This window comes from Enhydra lutris, unplaced genomic scaffold (assembly GCF_002288905.1).
Source record: "Enhydra lutris kenyoni isolate GAN:26980312 unplaced genomic scaffold, ASM228890v2 scaffoldscaffold67, whole genome shotgun sequence".
Classification (NCBI taxonomy): Eukaryota; Metazoa; Chordata; class Mammalia; order Carnivora; family Mustelidae; genus Enhydra; species Enhydra lutris.
In genome coordinates this window covers 7,998,384-8,012,389 of record NW_019154151.1, presented here as the reverse complement: position 1 = coordinate 8,012,389, position 14,006 = coordinate 7,998,384, and the positions used below count along the sequence as shown (strand labels likewise).

The 14,006-nt window shown below is 38.6% G+C and overlaps 1 protein-coding gene across 3 annotated transcripts in view; it reads left to right on the top strand.

The window, feature by feature from the left end:
- LOC111159219 (protocadherin 19) overlaps positions 1-12,475 on the top strand; it is a 115,120-nt gene extending 102,645 nt beyond the window's left edge. For 2 of the 3 annotated variants that reach the window (XM_022521664.1, XM_022521662.1), the window contains one exon: positions 10,968-11,909. In XM_022521664.1, the coding sequence (XP_022377372.1) occupies positions 10,968-11,557 (590 nt within the window). In that variant the 3' untranslated portion in view covers positions 11,558-11,909. Of the gene's footprint in view, positions 1-10,967 lie in introns of all 3 variants that reach the window. The other variant, XM_022521663.1, reaches the window with a different exon arrangement.
- Positions 12,476-14,006: the final 1,531 nt, after the last annotated feature.

Below are 14,006 nucleotides of genomic sequence, written 5' to 3'. Positions count from 1 at the left end.
TGTGTGTGTGTGTGTATATGTGTGTGTGTGTGTGATCTGTTTTTGTGCCTATAATCTAGGCTCACTATGCGTCAGTATGTACATAGATTTTACTAGACCTGTATCAGAGTGTCTTAACCCCTGTCATCTCAGCCAAAAAGCCTTCTGCTACTCTTATAATTCGGAGTTTGAGCCACCTCAGAAAAAGCCCTCACAGCTGTGGCCCAAAGAGATTCCAAGAGTTCTTTGATATTTCAGATGGAGCAACCATTTTTTCTTTCAATGGAGAGTTGGACAAGCTAAGGGCCAGGGGGTCAAACATTAACTGCCATGTGCTAAAGGTGTAAAGGACTTTTTCTTCCTAGTAAGAGCAGCAGGACAAGCATAGGATGCCTTCAAATGATCAAGCTTCCTCAAAGAATAGATTAACTGGTCTCACTTCTGAATTTGTCTAATTGCTTTTGAGGCAGCACCCTGAAAAATGGAACTTGCTTTCTACTAGTATGATTAAATGGACACTTGGAAAAAAAATAATTATGAGTATTTCTAAGGAAAAGAGCAAAATAATAAAACTGAGCATTGTCCATGAAAGATGGATAATGACAAGTAAACATAGAAGGTGGTGTTTGATCCCGTCAATTTTGGTATTCATTATTCATAGTTATTATTCATAAATTCGAGCACAAATGTTAGGCCTGCACCCCAATGACACATTTGCATTTTATTTTAAGTTGATTTCTACCTGGTTTTGCAAACAAGGATTTAATGGTTTTTCTTGTCTTTCAGTCTCCCTCTGTTGCTATAGCTTGTCTTTCTCATATACTGACTTCTTTCCATTTCACACTCTATCTCCATCATCTGTCTCATTCCCTTATCCAAGATTCATTCATTCCTTTCCTCCCCCACATCCTCCCTCCCTCCCTCTAAAGTTCTAGGAGAAGAGATTTCTAACACATAAAAGTGATATTTGAATAGATTCCCCCTAGGCAATCAATTTACTTTTAATTTGTCTGAAACTAAGCTTTTCTTTGTTGCAATGAGGAAGGATTGAAACTGCTATAAAATTTATTAGCTTCCAGGAAGATATTTGAAATGAAATTTTTTAAATGATTGTGCTGTTTGCTGTACCCAGAAGCGGTGTCATAGCAATTACAGTATTCCAGATGGTTGCTGAAGTTACACTGAAACATCAAGATAATGCTAGACTTTTCTATGAGGCTTTTGTTGGTAACAAATAGTCCAACGTAGGTAGTTAATAGATATTAATCTTTCTGACACTTGTGTGTGCCTCCAGTGACTATTTCTGGTGACTTCTACCTAGCTGATGTCATGACGTACACTATCCTTTTGTTTTTAAAGATTTTATTTATTTATTTGACAGACAGAGATCACAAGTAGACAGAGAGGCAGGCAGAGAGAGAGGAGGAAGCAGGCTCCCTGATGAGCAGAGAGCCTGATGCGGGGCTCGATCCCAGGACCCTGAGACCATGACCTGAGCGGAAGGCAGAGGCTTAACCCACTGAGCCACCCAGGCGCCCTGACTATCCTTTTGAATCATTGCAAGGGACAGTGATTGGTTTACTGAGAACTTTATTTTTCAAATGTGAAAGAAATGATTGGAGAATTACTAATGTTGCTTCTTAGCTTCCCCACCCAGTAATAAGAACATTTTGGCAGTCAAGAATCTTCAAAGAATTTAAAAATTTCTGCTGCAACATTTTTTTGTCTTATGTATGGTATTGCCTGTTTTACAAAACTGAATGTCCTGGGACTTGACTGAAGGAAGCGTCAGTTCCTGTTAAGAGGAACACCAGCTTTTTTTCCCCTCCAACATTAAATTTTCATTAAAAAAGGAAAGTTTTTTTTTTTCTCTCCTGGCTAACATGCCCTGTTTCTCTTGCTTTCTATACTAGTCTTATTTGTGCCATCCTCACTACATAGTCTATCTAATCCCCTGAAGCTCATGACCAACATAAAAGTGGCTTTTTTCTCAAACTAAAGATGTATTAGCAATTTCCTTATTTTCTAGGAAAGAGTAAAACCAAGTTGGCAATGACTTTAATTCAGCACCACTTGTAAGGATCATCTGAAGGTTCTGTCTTGCCAGCAGCATAAACTACCTGTAGAATGTGTGAAATTGTCTGACTGTTTTTAATCTACACAAAATCAAACAACTGGTTTGAACTCTTCACAGAAGTGACTAGGTGTTGTAGGTGTCTGACAGATACAGGCTAAGGGACTTAATTCTGTGGACATTGTAGAATGAAACCTTAAAAAATGGTTCCACTTTGCTCAGAGTTTCAGTATTTCTGTGTTCCTCCTTTGGGGGACTGAACTTGTCCTTCTGTGACACCTCATATTTGACTTGTAAACATGCCTGTTCATAGTTTCTAAGCACCCAGATGAAGTCCAGCACTTTGTAAGATAATTTTCTTTACCATAGAAGCCAAAATACAAACATTCCGGTTTAGTCAATTTCTGCTTGTCTCGGTCACTGTGAACACCTCTTATTTCTTAGTCTCAGTTTTCCAGGCAGCCTTCTGCTTCATTTCCTTGCTCCCCATGCATCAGATTTATACTTATATGCATCTTGAAATCTCTTATTTATGGGTTGAATTGAATTGAGTGCTAGTACAAAAATGAAAACTCCAGGGACTATTGTGATTGCCCAAATTGCAACTTAGATTGTATGACTGACTGTACATGTCACACTATCATCTATCATAAATACTCAATTCCCAAGCACTTCAACTTCAATATGTTTTAACTTTGTCTCTTTGACCAGCTCAGCACTGAAGATTCCATTGAAGATAATTCAGTTGCTTTGAATTCTGAAAGGGGCATCTTTCCAATCTATTTTCATGTTGTACCGGGAGTAAGTGAATTTCAGGTGCATAGACTGTGAATGAGGAGAGAGGCTTATGTGCCATTTGGCATCACAGAGGCCAAGTGTTAGGTGGTACTTGCTAATTGATGCTGGTCTGTCAAATGGTCTAGAACAAGATTGGGGTCCATCAGTTTTTTTCAACCATCCTCTCCACCCCAAGCTAAAACTCAGCTTTACAGATTCCTGCTGTTTAACGGGTTAGCTATCCTGAAAATGCCAAGCTATGCTAATTGGGGCTGCCCTTTTTCTTTGCCTATCTGCTGTTTTTTGACATCTCTTTGTCGGCGTCAGGAAACTTGTGCCTACACCCTATCCCCCACTGTGCCCTTCCTAGGTATCTCTACCTCTAGACATTTGTAGCCTTTATTATTCCACAAAAACTCTCCTAACCTGGGTCCCCTTCACACATATTTTTGCTGTATGACCAAAGAAAGTCTTATGATCTCAATTTTGTAGTGGATTCTCTTATTTTAACAGAGACCTTTAATGCTTCTACTTGGCTGAATGAAAACTGTGAGAATTTCTCTCTCTGTTACAAGGGCTGGCTTTTGGATAGCTCTCCTTTGGCATCCATCAAATAATACTACATAGGTGTTCTGAGTATCATCACAGTTCTGGCATGTTACTCCTTCTGCCTGTTGTCTGTCAGACCATAGTGCTGTGAGAAGGGCTGCTAACAAGTCGGATGCTAGGGAACAGAAGAAGAAAAAGGAAGTATTAGGGAGGAACCGAAATGTCAGAAAATTCTGAAAGAAAGAGAAGAAGGGAGTGAGAAAGAGACAAGGCATTGTAGTGTAATTTGTGATTTACTTATTACACTAGAACGACTGCTGGTTAGCTTGGTGTCATTGGTTCATGAATCTCTAGGGATATCTCAGCCTTCACTGATGTGCCCTTGAATATTTTATAGATGGAACTCCAAATTTTCTTGCCAAAACTTTGGGTCCTTTAGGAAGTGAGTGTAAACTCCTTTCAGAATTACAGTCTGGGAGTACTCTGGAAAGTTGTCATTTTGCAAAGTCCTAAGCTTTTATTGAACTTTTGTTAGTTGCTCTAAACACCCAAAAGAAGCCCAGTCCTTAATATGTCAATCAGATCAAAACCAAGACAGAATGTTTAAAGCCTGGATAATATTTCCAGCTCCTCTCTCTTCCCTTCCTCCTTCCTTCCTTCCTTTTTTCCTCCTTCCCTGTCTTCATTCCTTCATCCCTTCTTTCCTTCCCTCCTTCCTCTTTCACTGAGCCCATTGCTACTCTCCTTGCCCTGTTAAGTTACAGATGTTCTTTCCCTTGACTTTGCAGGCCTTAAAATGCTTTTAAGAACTCTTTCCAGGATAATTATTTCTTTTGGTAATTCCTGGCATATTTGGGGCATTAATTTTGCCATCCATATTTTCATTAGTTTTACCAGAAAGAGTCAGCATCTGCAGTTGGTCTAAAAGGCTCACTATAGGTCCCATTTTTGGTTTCAATTTTATAGGACTTAGCAGCAGTTGTGTTTGATGCCAAGAAACAATGCTTGATATTTGAATAACACATTCATTTAATAAAATAGTTGCTTCTGCTTATTGCACTGTTAACTTATTAGAGTACAGGCCTATTAACTGTTGTTAAAATTGAAAACTCTGAAGCACATGACAAATATATTTTCAACTGCACATCAAAGCATGGTACATTTCTTTAAGACCTGCATATAGTATTTAGGAAACCACTGAGTGGCTAAAATGACACTTGACTTTAATATTTCTGAAGTGCTACATTTACTTTATTATTTCTGACACAGCTACCCAGTTTTCTTTGTAGGTTTTCTTGGTGTTTCTACTAAATAGAATAGTAATTTCCACTATTAGGAGTTGTATCAGTGGCACAGTATCTGGTGTGCTGACTAGAGCTTTTTTTTATTGCTATCACTCATATACCTTTTTTTATCCAATCACATTAAACTGATACTGAGTACCTGCTCTATGCTGGACACATTGCTAGCTTCTTTGGGTATGGGAGGGAACAAAATAAATATAATCTTTGTTCATTTAGGGTTTATAAGCTAACATTGAATATAAATATTAGACAACTATAATGAGTGTTATAAAAGGGAGTGGTGGTCTCTCTAAGGGATCAGGGATTCCCTGAGAAAGTTAAATTTAGATGGAGACTTCAGGGATAATGTATCAGTTATAAATAGTGTTCAACTGCTGGTAATAAAGACTTTCCTCTCCCACTAAAGAAAATGAATTGATGGCCTAACCAAGAGAGAGGCTTATTTTTCCTCATATGAAAGAAGTTCAGGTCTAGTGAGGTGGGTCTACAATATATTTGGTATCCCAGAGCTCTTCCACCTTTCTATTCTGCTGTCCATAGGCATGTGGCTTCCATTCTCAGGGTTGCTTCATGGTGGTAAGATGGATACTGTAGATCCAGCCATCATGTCTCCATTCCAGGCAGGACAAAGCAGGAAGGAATAAGGACAAAAGGGTCTCTCCAGCTACATCAACCCCCTCCTCCTATTAAGAAGTTTTCTTGACATCCTGCCTTCAAAACATTGGTCCAATCTTAGTTAAATGGCCACGCCTTTTGACAAGGGAGGCCAGGAAATCCAGTGTTTTAGCTGGCACATTGCCAATCCCAACCAATAAGTGGTTCTATTTCTAAATATTAAATATAGATATGGATATTTGGGTGCAGTTCATTAGGTGTGCTTCAGATGATTAAGAGGTAGGTAGACCAAGAGGGGATATTTCCTAGCAGTTATGTTTTCTTGATTAGGCACACATGAGAAATTTTGACAACACTTAACCTGTTCATAATTGGTGCTACCATCCCCTCCATTATATCTTACAAAAATTGTTTTTGTTGTAGATTATTTTGCTCAGGGGGTGATGTATATTAAGCTAAGTGGATGCATGTGAGTACAATCCAGGAAGCTTTCTTGATTTACATATCACTTGCATATAGGTTATGTTACTGCTGCTACTTAGAAGTAACTAACTACTTGAGCTCTTAGGAACTGGAACTCACTTTAACTTTCCCTTTCTGCCTCATTGACTGTGGATCATATTTGAGGAGGTAGCCCATAGCTCTTGTTAACTGTTACCTTGAACTTTTCTATGCTAGAGTTTTGTCTCTGATCGTTGGTATCTTTGAGTGAAATACATCCAAACTCTGAATCACAATAAAAACCTGCAGCATTATTGAACACATACACTGTGGCTGGACATCTATACAAACCCAACAGAGCTTCTTAGCTCTTCTATTCCACCAGGACTTCGAGAGTTTTAGCAAAGACTGAGATGGCGTTTTCATCATTTTCTTTTTTTACTTTGGTTGGGACCATGTGTAGGCTCCTTCTGGTGTGGAAGCACATTGTTTGCCTACATCTGAAGAGATCGTGGTTTTATGAGGAGGGTAGAAATTGCTGCAAAAAGATTTGCTAATATTTGCACAAAATAACATATTCTCTCCTTTTTCTATTTGAATTACTTCCTTATCCATCATGTCTTAATCATTGTTGTATCTTATGCCTTTTATTTGAGACAAATTAAAAAATTTTTTTAAAGATTGTGTTTATATATTTGAGAGAGAACAAAAGCAAGAGAGATCACAGAGGGAGAGGCAGACTCCTGGCTGAACAGAGAGCCTGATGCAGGGCTCGATCCCAGATCCCTGGGCCAAAGGCAAACGCCTAACCAACTGAGCCACACAGGCACCCCTAAGATATAATATTTTTTTTTTTTTTTTTGCCAGAGGTTTTAGGTTTCTGTCGCCAAGGTCCCTAAGGACAGATTGTGACCAAATACATATTACCACCTAGATTGAAGTGATAGTATGTATTTTTTTCTCTGTATTTTGAATTTTGGTCTAAACCTGATCGAAAGAATGGCTTTGAGATTTGTGTGTGTTCCTCTTCTGAACTTATGTGTTTTACCTATTTATTTTTGTAAACCTTAGGGACAAGTTCAGAATCAGGGAAGACCAATTTGCAAATTCATTATTCACCCCTAATTATGTATACATTTGAATTAAAGACATCTATCTGCCTTCATTTATCTGGACCTGACAATGTGTTTGAATTTCCACAACTATATGTGGATTTTAGAGGTTTACATTTTGCTTTTTGTAGGCTCTGATCAAGATGTAACAAGGTATAGAGTCATAAATAGGCACATAAGAGGAATCTTAGCAGGGGGTTAGTGAATTATTAGCTGACCTCTGTTTCAGCTGGAGCCTACATCTTGACAGTTAATTTTTTTGACAACTAATTTTTATGATACAAAATGGTTCCTCTCTACTCTCATACCTCCATCCCTAGCCCCAGCACTACATGATGGCAGGCACATAACCTCTACCAGTCCTATGCTATTCCAGAAGTAGTTTATTTGCTTTTTCACATCTGGTCTGACTTCATTGCTATTCTTAAGGGGCTTTGTATTGTGACTTTCTCACTTTTAATATGCAATTTCCTTACTAAACTGAAGTTTTGGCTTTTGAAAAAGTAATATAACTGCAATATATTTATGAATGTAGTTTACCTTTGGCTGGAAAGACATTCCTGCCTGTATTCAACATGTTTTCTTTCATATTTCACATTGTTATAAACACTAAAGCCAGGTTAGATTTTTGTTTTAAATTCAATTAGCAAACATAGAGTACATCATTAGTTTCAGATGTAGTGTTCAATAATTTATTAGTTGCATATAACACCCAGTACTCATCACATTGAACTGACACCAATGTCTTTGAGTGTTTGATACTAAAAATGATAAACAGCAAGTCACTGCCCTTAGTAAGGATTTAAAGAAATAAAGATATCAGATCTAAGCCAGGGGTGAAATATTGTGAGTAAATGAGTCTCTTAGATTCAAGTCTTTGGTTGCATTGAGGTAAGAGCAGTGAACATATAAGTTCACATACTTAATCCAAAAAAAACACCTATTTTTAAAATCTTATATAGGGCTGGAATAGGCTTAGTGAGATTGATGTGTAGGCTTATGATCACAGTCCTGGGGATGCTGAGTGAGTTTACCCTTTCCTCTTCCTGGGTTTGGGGGATAATTTATCCATTTAGGCAGTGGGTAAGTTGAAAGTGAGTACTGTCTTTGCAGAGAAGCTTCTAAGACTAAGTTCTCTGCTCTGGCCTGCCTAGATTCATAAGATCTTACAGGTTTCTGTCTCTGGATTCTCTCCTCTCCTTCTGTGTGTGGTGGGGATCCAGGTCTTCCTATGCTGTTCATTTGAAGCAGTCTAATATGGGAAAGAGCACTATACTTGCATTCAGTATAACACATGGATGGCATTCTCCTACTGAAATGTATTTAAAAAAAAAACACAACAAACCTGCATCTCCAAATTGGAAGGTCAGCTACTTGATACTAAAAACTTAAATGAGAGCTGTATATTGAGCTCATTGGGATGATTCTGCTAGATTATAATTCCCCACTGTTCTACTTTAGGTGTGTGACTAAGTGGCCAATAATATCAGTCTGGAGGTCAGCTGGGATTTCCTCTTAATAGCTGGTCAAATGTCCATGGTTCCAAGGTTCAGAGACTAAGTCCTTTATGACTTGGTGCTATAAATTAGGAACAAAAGGAGAGGGATCTCATAGTCTTCTGGACATTTTTTTTCTTTTTTCTGGCTTCCAGGACCCTCTTACTCAGATTTGTAGAAATAGAAGTTAATTATTAAACTATTTCCCAATTTACACCTCCTTAATCTTTACCTCAGAACAAATACACTAATTCTTTAGAGCTATTTCTCGGAAAGTTATGATATGGGCTTCAGGGGAGATGGAGAAGAAAGAACAAAACATCTTTTTTGGAAACCCTGAACATGTGAATTCTGTCCTACTGGAGGGATCTTGGGTGCTTCCTGGGAAAACAGTGGATTTGGATGAAACTGATTGTGGGTGGATCATCTGTACTCTCCCACTGATGTTGGACTCTATACAAAGTAAATGTTTCTTAAGTACATTCCAGCATGTTTTCCTTACTTTCATATTTTCTGTCTCCCAGACATACACATTTGGAATGATGATAGTCTATCAGAGGGCAGTTCTGAAAGAGTTTGCTGGGAAGAGGCAGAGAAAAGGCTTTGACAACTCTTTATTTTGTAGAGGTGGTCATGCAACCCTAATGTGGAACTATGCTGGAATTCACAGAAGTGTTGCCCTATCCATGTAGAAGGCACTTTTCTTATTGGTGAAAATGCTTATTTGTTATTTGGCTTCATATCTGCAAAATTCTGGGTTGTTTTATTCTCAACCACTGAAAAGGAGCATAAAATGGCCATTTTAAAGATCAATTGGCAAGTTGTGTCCCAGTACACTGAAAGGGTCTTAACTTTGATTGGCTTTTCAGTATTTTAAACTATGTCAAAGGCCATTCCCAGAGTTGTGTTGAAATCTGGACTCAGCCAGGATTAGGCCTTGACATCTACTGGCCTCCAATGCCTTTTCTCCAATTGGTGAGGTATACATCCAATTCAACCATTGTTTCTTGAGCCTCCCCTCATATGTGCCCCTTTACCAAAATAACCTCTGATAGATGAGGCAGAACATTGCCTCTTTGCTATGCCATTTACTATTTAAAAACAAGAAGCAAACAAAGAAATACAAGTATATAAGGAAGGTATGTTATATATAGACTATATCAGGCAAAACCCTGAATTTCAGACTTCTTCCCCCAGCAAAAAAGCAATCACAGAATATATTTTCAACATCTTTTGGCATGCTTTTTTTTTTTATTTTTGCAGTCTTTTCTTGTCTCCCCACCTCCTCAGATCCTGCCCTGAGGTTTTCTGTAAATATTAAACTGCTCATATTTTGATGCTCTATATAATGTGATGAAAATTTTGATTAGGTCATCCTCACACAAGAATGTAATATAAATAAAAATGGATCTGGAAGATGAACAATTTTCCAATGGACAAGCAGAAATTAACCCTGGGTCCATGCCTTGATGAAAACCATGTACAAAGCCTCTCCAAGAGTCAAATTAAAGCCTTAACTCTAAATGAACCTGATTTGAGAAGAGGAAAAAATGTCTCAGCAATAATTATGAATTTCAACTGCTGAGATCTTCTATGATAGAGTTAAAGTAATCCATGAAAGATTTCTTTAAGAAATATGACCCTAATGGGGGCGCCTGGGTGGCTCAGTGGGTTAAGCCTCTGCCTTTGGCTCAGGTCATGATCCCAGGGTCCTGGGATTGAGTCCCTCATCAGGCTCTCTGCTCAGCGGGGAGCCTGCTTCCCTCTCTCTCTCTGCCTGCCTCTCTGCCTACTTGTGATCTCTCTCTGTCAAAATAAATAAACAAAATCTTTTAAAAAAAGAAATATGACCCTAACAAAACTGCAGATAAAGATAATAAGGAGGGATGGCTAGTTGAGTATAATTAAATGATGCTCAGCCTATGAGTGAGGTGTGCATAGGGTCAATCAAAGCTTATGGGTCAGATGGAAGGAAAAGATCTCAGTATATGCCTTCTAATGGGAAATCAAGTCATGTAAATAACAGTGAGAAGATTGGCTGGTGGAACTGATGGCCAAAAAGAAGTGAAGTGATTGGGTTTTCAAAAAAAGCACAATACCAATCTAAAATTAAGCATGTCTTATCACTGACAAGTAGGGTGGAAACACGGTTGGCAGGGCTGTTGCTCAAAAGTATGGCCAAGACTTCTCAGATACATTGACTATTGGATTTCCTGCTCTGCCTCTACTCCCTCTTCTGCTGGAACCAGTTTCAAATGCAGCTGATTTTTAGCAGGAGTTGTTGATAAAAATGCTGACTCTCAGCACCTTGACACTCAGGATTAATCTTTTTAAAAATACATTTTTTTTCATCATAATGTGTTTCCTTTTAGGTTTTTAGTTTTGTCAGCAGTGAGAACAACAACAAAAAAAATAATAATAAAAAAGGAGTATACAGGGCGAGATCTACGGCCTTTTAAAAATACAATTCTTCACACCTGTCCCAAAAGGCAATAAAGGACTATCTAAAAGTGCCATTTCCCAAAAGGGCCCATGGGTACCTAAGAAACCAGAACACTGGGGAGTAACAATGATTCCTGGGAAAAGCTGATGTAATCGACATTTTATTCTCTCCAAACAGATCAGAATGAAGGATTTCATTGCAGGGAAGAATGTCGGATTCTTGGCCACTCTGACAGGTGCTGGATGCCCCGGAATCCCATGCCCACCCGCTCCAAGTCCCCTGAGCACATGAGGAATGTCATTGCGCTGTCCATTGAAGCTACTGCTGCTGATATTGAGGCTTATGACGACTGCGGCCCCACCAAGCGGACTTTTGCAACCTTTGGAAAAGATGTCAATGACCCCCCGGCTGAGGAGAGGCCTGCCTTGAAAGGCAGGAGAACTGTCGATGTGACCATCTGCAGCCCCAAGGTCAGTGGTGCTATCCGGGAGGCGGGCAATGGCTGTGAAGCTATTAGCCCTGTCACCTCCCCCCTGCACCTCAAGAGCCCTCTGCCCACCAAGCCCTCCGCGTCTTACACCATTGCCCTGGCACCCCTGGCCCGTGATCTGGAGCAGTATATCAACAATGGCCCATCTCGTCCGTCTGAAGCTGAACCCCGTGGAGCTGACAACGAGAAAGTCATGTATGAGGTCAACCCCACTCTGAAGGAGGGTCCTGACAAAGAGTCTCCTGGTGTGAAGCGTCTGAAGGATATCGTTCTCTAAAGCAGTCTCGGGGAAGAAGAGAGAGAAACCATGCTGGTTATCGAGGAAGCAGGAGCTGATTGTTTTGATTGCTCACCAATGGTTGGTTCTTGAGTGGTTGTTATTTCAGAGCTTTCCCTAAATGTATTGTTTATAAGTGACTGTCATTCTGTGACAATCCCTCTCGTTTCAACAGGCAGCAGGGGTGTTCAGTTGGAGCAAATTAGCTTTGGCTTGGGTTGTTCATGGGGCCTTGATGTTGGGGAAACAGAGACAAATTCAGTTGTGAAAAGTATTATGTATTAAGTGTTTGAATTTATATATTTTTCTATGTCAAAATTATAATATAAATTACCATTGTCTGTGGAGGATTACATTTAAAAACGACAACAACAACAAAAAGAGAAAGCTCTGGACACCTTTAATAAGCTTGCCACTGTTTTGTAGTGTAGACAAGTTAATGGTCATTTATTGTGTACTATTCATTGATTCAGTGATGTGAAATTGAGCCCCCAAAAGGTTGTTTCTGAAGCTTGAGTACTTTCCAGTGCCGCTACTTTGCTGTGGACACCCCTGCTTTAAGAACCCTTTTGCTAGCTGTGCTATTGTTGTATTTGATATTGCAAATTGCTATGTGTGTGGTGATAGCAAAAGGCTTTTAGAAGTTGGTGTTTTTTTTTCTTAAAAAAATAAACTATAGACAAAAACAGAGTGCAAAAAACTGAGATGGCCAGTGAATGAGCGACACCACACATATAGATTGAAAACTTGGAAGATACTCACTCATGGAGGATACCCATGTACTGGTTACTCACCACCTTGCAGAGTATTTCTCCTGCCTTCAGTCTTCTGCCCAGATCAGTGATAGATCATTACAGAAAGTCATTTTTGGATATTCTGCTATCTAATTTGCAGTTGTCAGAACTACTGTGCTGAAAGTTTTATGGCATCAGTCTTTAAAATTTTCAGGCCCTGAATGGGAAAGTTGCTCCTGAAGTTATCAGTTTCCAGGCTTAGAAATTCCCTGTCTCCAATCATCTAAAACTCAAAAAGACTGAATCTATTTTGAGATCTAAATTAGCATCTTTTCCGACACACACTTCCTGATTCATTGTTTCCCAACTATGATTTGAATTAGACTGCAAAGCATATTGGGGGCTGGAATTGAGAACTCCATGTTGCTCTGTATTGTAGGATAATAAATAGGAATAGAGTAAGCAGTACAAAGTGTACATTTAGGAAAAGATAGGTGACCAGTAACAGCATCACTAATCCAATTATTGTGCCTTCTAAATGGAGACACTTGGACACTTGAACTCATCTTTTTATGACTAATACTTCTTTTTAAAATTAAAAATGTGAACAGGAAACTATTGAAAATCCTTTAGATTTAGCTAACTCTTTGCTGTAGGCTAAAAATATACCTTTTATTACTAACAAATTTGTTACTCACATTCTTTTTTTGTTTAACATTTCTCTAACTCCCCCATTTAATGTTTATTAATATTTAGTAGCCAACATAGTATTCTTGCAGCCTAAGAGTTCATTTTTTAAAACTAAACAGATATGTCACATTTACTCTGCCTTAGTCTTAAAGTTGTTTCTAGAGCAACAAGTGTGGTTCTGTTCTCATTTGTTTCACTTTTTGAAATTCAAGAGTACCCAGAAAAAAGGCCTAGAGGTAAGAGCATGAAAATGCAAAAAAGGATTTATTTTCTTAAGTTTAGTTAGATAAGTGAGCTCTTTTAAATGTTTTAGTTACTTTTGTCTGAGTTCCTGGCTTTATACATTACTAGGAATATTTTCCTTTATGGGAAGGAGGGTTTTGAGGGAGGTTGGTAGATAAGGCAGTAGGGATGGGGTTAGGTAGGGGAGAATATTTCTGAAAAAGAACCTATAATGAAGCTATAAATTCATCCTTATTTCTTATTCTGTGCTGAATACTACCTCATGCAAAATACTGGTGTGGCTGCAAATACCCCTTGAGACTGATGTAATTAGAGATTAATTACCATAACATTTTCATTTTGGCTCATTTCATTAGCTCTCATATACTTTTTTCCCTCTCTGATTCATTTCATTTTAGCAGATTTTGAATTAGGTATTTATTTGTATTTTCAAGTGACTATTTGATAAACACATTAAAAATTATTTTTTTCCTATAAGTTATGATGGCTGCCTATAGAATTTAGACTGTTCTTCACCTGATCCATCCTGATACTGTGTTGTTAGCTACCACACCAAGGTCACTTTCGAGTTAGATTTGACAGTTTTTGTACAGGTGTATTTCCTACTATGCTCAGAGAGAATGAGGGAGCTGAGAAGATTGTGGCAAGCAGGAATGTTAAATATTATATGGCTGTTGAGCCAGAGAGGGCACTGACTGCCATGTCTCTTACCAGCCAGGTTGAAAATGGTTAGAGTAGCAGTGGCATTGATTTTAATATTTTCCCCCATTTTTTTCAGAACT